Here is a 4,522-nt window from a genome sequence, read left to right on the forward strand (position 1 = left end):
TATAGGGTTAATGCGGGAGAGACGAGCGAGTTAGTTAGGCTGGTGCGCCTGTGATAAAGCTGTTCTGATTAAGTTGACAGAGCGTCTTTAGTCTGTCGATCTTCAAACATTACAGTAGACATATTTTGGTTTATAAACTGTATCGTTTCAGCAGTTAGTCACGTTAGCACTCGGCTAACGTATCCACCATTATGGTTTTAAGTGTTCACAGTTTAGCAGCTAAACTTTAGCTGTTGTCGCGATTCGCTTGTATAAGTGTTTTTGTATTTTGTCATTATTATAAGAACTGATTGGAGCACTATATTGTTTTATGTAAAGGTGCTTTGTCAATGGTAGTGCTCGCTATCTTGCTCAAGGACTCCTCTCTGTGCCAATCACAGCAGGCTTGGCCAGCTGACCAATCAGAGCAGTGTAGGCTTATGGAAGGGAGGGGTTTGCTCCGAGCTTGCTTGGAACGAATCGTTTCGAAATCATTGGCAAATGACTCCAATATTAAATGTATATTCTGAGAAAATTACAATGTTTTCTGACCTTACATGCATTTAAACCTGTTGTAGGAGACTCCAACACAATATTAGGACACTTTAAAATACCATATGACCTGCTCTTTAAGATTAATATTTTTTTCTGCAAGGGCAAGGATGCATTACATTGAGACTTTTTTTTTCTTTCAAATGAATGCTGTTCTTTTGAGCTTCATATTCAGCAAATGTATCATGGTTTCCACAAAAAAATATAAAGCAGCACGACTGTTTTCAACATTGATGATAAATGTTTCTTGAGCACCAAATTAGCATATTAGAATGATTTCTGAAAGATCATGTGACAATGATTACTGGAGAAATGGCTGCTGAGAATACAGCCTTACCATCACAGGAATAAATGACATTTTATAGTATATTTAAAAAGAAAAAAACTATATAAAAAAAGTTTTACTCCTATTTTTGAACAAATGTACAGCCTATGTGAGCCTATATAAGAAATAATAAAAAAATCATTACGACATCAAACTTTTGAACCGTAGTGTAGACAGCCAGGACTGTCTTGAGTCCTGTTAAATAAATATTTAGTTTTCAGTGTAGTTGATGTACCACATGTTCCATGTTTCTACAGACTTCTGACTCTGGTGCATTTACTGTAAGCACATTTGCTGTTTATGCACACAATGGAATATTAGCAAGCATGCAGGTGTAGGGTTAAACATTATGGCCCGGTTTCATATATAGGGCTTAGCCTAAGCCAGGATTAGGCCGTAGTTCAATTAGGACATTTAAGTAATTTTTATAAACATGCCTTAGAAAAAAGCATTACTGGTGTGCATCTTAAGACGAATCAAAGCACTGACATTTTTTAAGATCAGTCGGTGCAAGTTTCTTTCAGTTGAAACAGCTCAGATTTACATTTGTCTAGAACTAGGCTTAAGCCTTGTCTGTGAAACCGGGGGTAAATATATTTTGGGTTCTTTAGTATGTTTGTTACTTGATATGTAACTGGTTCGAGCTCCCCTTTCCCGAATCCCCATCCCACCTGCAGACTACCAAATAATTTCACTAAACATTATGAAAAATGAATGCTTTTTTTAATTAAAAAAACCTACAGGGAAAAAAAACACCTGCATCACTTGAAACATTGAAAAATAGCATGGAGAGAATAACTGTTATTATTATTCTGTTTTTGTTTTATTTATTTATTGTGGGTTTCATGCTGTCTGCTAAGGCATAGAACACACACACAGGCTTTGCTCCTCACCAACGACATTAAACACCATGTCTACACTGGACGCGAGCGGCAAAATACAGTAGAACCCATTATAATCAGTGACGCTGTGTACACTGGATGCGGCGTGATACACCAAATCCCCGACAGTAAACTGATGCCTTGTTCGATTTATGACATACGGATACAAGTTAAAATGATTTGCAACGATTGCTTTGTCATGTCCAGTTTAGAGCTGGTGTGAGGCGACAACTGTAGCGTCCGGTATAGACACGGTGAGTGAAGCCGAGAGCAAGATATGCCTTGACATATTTTCTGCATTTAACTTTTGAATGCCCAGCACCTGCCTGGGTCTGTGCGACTTCATCTATGGCTTTTCTCTTCCCTTTCACAAACCGATCCATCTCCCATTCTAAGTTACGTCCTTTGGCTGTTTACGGTTTTATTTCTTTTTCTGCTGATGGCTCGAAAAAGAAGAGCAGTGGCCGTTTGGCATTCTTTACCCATAGTGCATGTTGATGTTACTTTAAGGTATACATTAACATAAGTATATAAACTTGTTTCTTTTCTACAGGTTCCGCAGCATCGCCAGGTCATATTTTCGCAAAGCACATGGAGTGCTACTGCTCTACGATGTCACATCTGAGAGCAGTTTCCTGAATGTTCGTGAATGGGTGGAACAGATTCGGGTACAGTCTGACATTTTTAGCGAGTTTGTTTTCTTTTTGTTTGTAGACTGTATTCTGTAAACTTTCCCTCACAGGAGTCAACGGATGAGGACATCCCAATGTGTGTAATAGGGAACAAAGTAGATTTGAGGGCAGAGAGGCCAGAGGGAAGCTGTGTGAGCGCGTTTCATGGTGAAAAGCTTGCTATGGTGAGTCCGAGTCTCAGATTTATATGGGAAGAATGTAAAAACCACCATGCCAATCCTAATTTGCTGTGCATTATAGTCTTATAATGCCCTGTTCTGCGAAGCAAGTGCTAAAGAGGGGACGAATGTCATCGAGGCAGTTTTACATTTAGCAAGGTAAGAAGCCACATCAGTTCTTGCTCATTTTAACATGTAAGTGTTTTCAGGCTATAAATGTCTTATGAATTATCACAGAGAAGTCAAGAAACATGCTAAACTGGGGCGAAGATCAGAGTCACAGGTTAAGCTCAGTCTTCATAAACGGAAGAAGACGCTGAGCAACTGCTGTGGAGTCTAATTCATGCAGAGATCTGGTTTAATTGTGATTTTATGCTTTTTAAAATAACTAATCCTGTCCTTTTGTTAGAAAAATGTTAAAATGTTTTTTTTTTAATGCAGTTATTACTTTTTAAGCAGTTTTTAGACATGAATGCTTCCTTGGTGTCTTTAGGCACACTGATCAAATGTATACTTGTACATTTGCCTATTAATGATCAAATTCACTTCAGTGTTTATTTAAATTACTTTTTATTTGTTAGAATTGAATTACTGTTGCGTTGAAGGATGTTTATGTAAATGTTTCTAACATGTTAAATAAAAGTTTTAGATCGGATTTAAAGTCTAAATCAAAGGTCTGGAAGCCATTTATCTGATGTAATCTGCAGGGGAAAAGGGTTCTCTAGTATTTTGACATCTCTGAAAGAAAACCAACTATTTGAGCTACACTTTATTCAACAGTTTTGAGTAAAGGAAAGCAAATGAGATCTAAAAATACAAGAGTACGTGATTGCAAGATGGGTTTTGTGGGTCTGTTATTCTTGGTTTTTACATGGTAAATACTGACCAAGAAAAGTAAGACCTGTACACTGAAGTAAATGCCCAATCAAACTAAATTAGTACAATACAAAAAGGTTTTAAATGGTACTGCTGAATCTAGACCACAACAAAACAATAGTCTAATGACACAAATAGCTTAGGGTTGTCTCCGAAGGGTTTGTTGTTTTCTTTTTGGCTTTAGAGTCGTTTTTTTTTTTTTTTTTTCTTTTTTTGTTGGCTTTCTTTTGCTTGTTGCATTATTTCTGCATCTCTAAAAAGGTTAAAAAAAATATACATGGAAGTTAATAGCAGTAGAGTGTCCCACAATATTTTAAAGTACAATCTCCAATACTCATACTCTTAGGCTGATGATACATGGGGCAACTTTTTGAGCAATGTTGCTGGCAACCAGGTGAGACACGGGGCCCATGACCGATCTAAATTATGTAGACAGAAATTTGTTACCCATTCTCAGTGGGAAAGTGCCCAAGCAACATTGCTCAAAAAGTTGCCCTGTGTATCATCAGCCTTGGAAAATTAAGCAATGTATTAATGGTAGTTTATTCCTCTCATTATTAAAAGGAAGCTGCATCTAGCTTAAGTTCTGTTCGTGTCTGGGTATTGTAGGTTCCCTCTGCTTTCTGGCAGCAGCAGATAAACCACCATCATTTCTCTTTCCCTTTTGCATATCATTTTGCTGCTTGGTATTTTTCTGGCGAGCAAGTTCACGCTGATTTCCCCCTAAAAAGGACACGGTGCTGAAATTAAATATCTGATCTGACTGACACATCTGATCTCAATTTAACCCTAAAAAGCCTACTGTGTCGTAGGATATATGGTTTTCTAAGGCCTCTAAACAATCAATGTCATTTTATTGGAAAACCTGTTGTACACAATCTTCAACATACCTTCAGCCCTCGGTTCATAGTTTAGTACGTTAAAAGCCTTTTAAGCATAGTTCTATCCACCTTTTTCCTGCTGTCTGTGGATGTACTTGTAACCAGACCAGTGTTGCCAACTTGGTAATTTTGTTGCTAGATTTAGCAACTTTTCAGACTACCCTAGCAACTTTTTTTT

At 37.5% G+C, this 4,522-nt stretch overlaps 2 protein-coding genes across 2 annotated transcripts in view; one reads left to right on the forward strand and one right to left on the reverse strand.

Moving 5' to 3' along the window:
• Positions 1–3,156, forward strand: part of rasef2 (RAS and EF-hand domain containing 2) — a 13,912-nt gene extending 10,756 nt beyond the window's left edge. The window contains exons 14-17 of the mRNA XM_016239325.1: positions 2,291–2,405; positions 2,480–2,593; positions 2,670–2,746; positions 2,825–3,156. Coding sequence (XP_016094811.1) covers positions 2,291–2,405; positions 2,480–2,593; positions 2,670–2,746; positions 2,825–2,927 — 409 coding nt within the window. The 3' untranslated portion in view covers positions 2,928–3,156. The remainder of the gene's footprint in view (positions 1–2,290; positions 2,406–2,479; positions 2,594–2,669; positions 2,747–2,824) is intronic.
• Positions 3,157–3,585: 429 nt separating this feature from the next.
• Positions 3,586–4,522, reverse strand: part of LOC107556252 (small EDRK-rich factor 2-like) — a 9,235-nt gene continuing 8,298 nt past the window's right edge. The window contains exons 2-3 of the mRNA XM_016239317.1: positions 4,048–4,186; positions 3,586–3,670 (exon numbers count right to left, since the gene is read on the reverse strand). Coding sequence (XP_016094803.1) covers positions 3,586–3,670; positions 4,048–4,186 — 224 coding nt within the window. The remainder of the gene's footprint in view (positions 3,671–4,047; positions 4,187–4,522) is intronic.

This window comes from Sinocyclocheilus grahami, unplaced genomic scaffold (assembly GCF_001515645.1).
Source record: "Sinocyclocheilus grahami isolate Dianchi unplaced genomic scaffold, SAMN03320097.WGS_v1.1 scaffold562.1, whole genome shotgun sequence".
NCBI classification, from domain to species: Eukaryota; Metazoa; Chordata; class Actinopteri; order Cypriniformes; family Cyprinidae; genus Sinocyclocheilus; species Sinocyclocheilus grahami.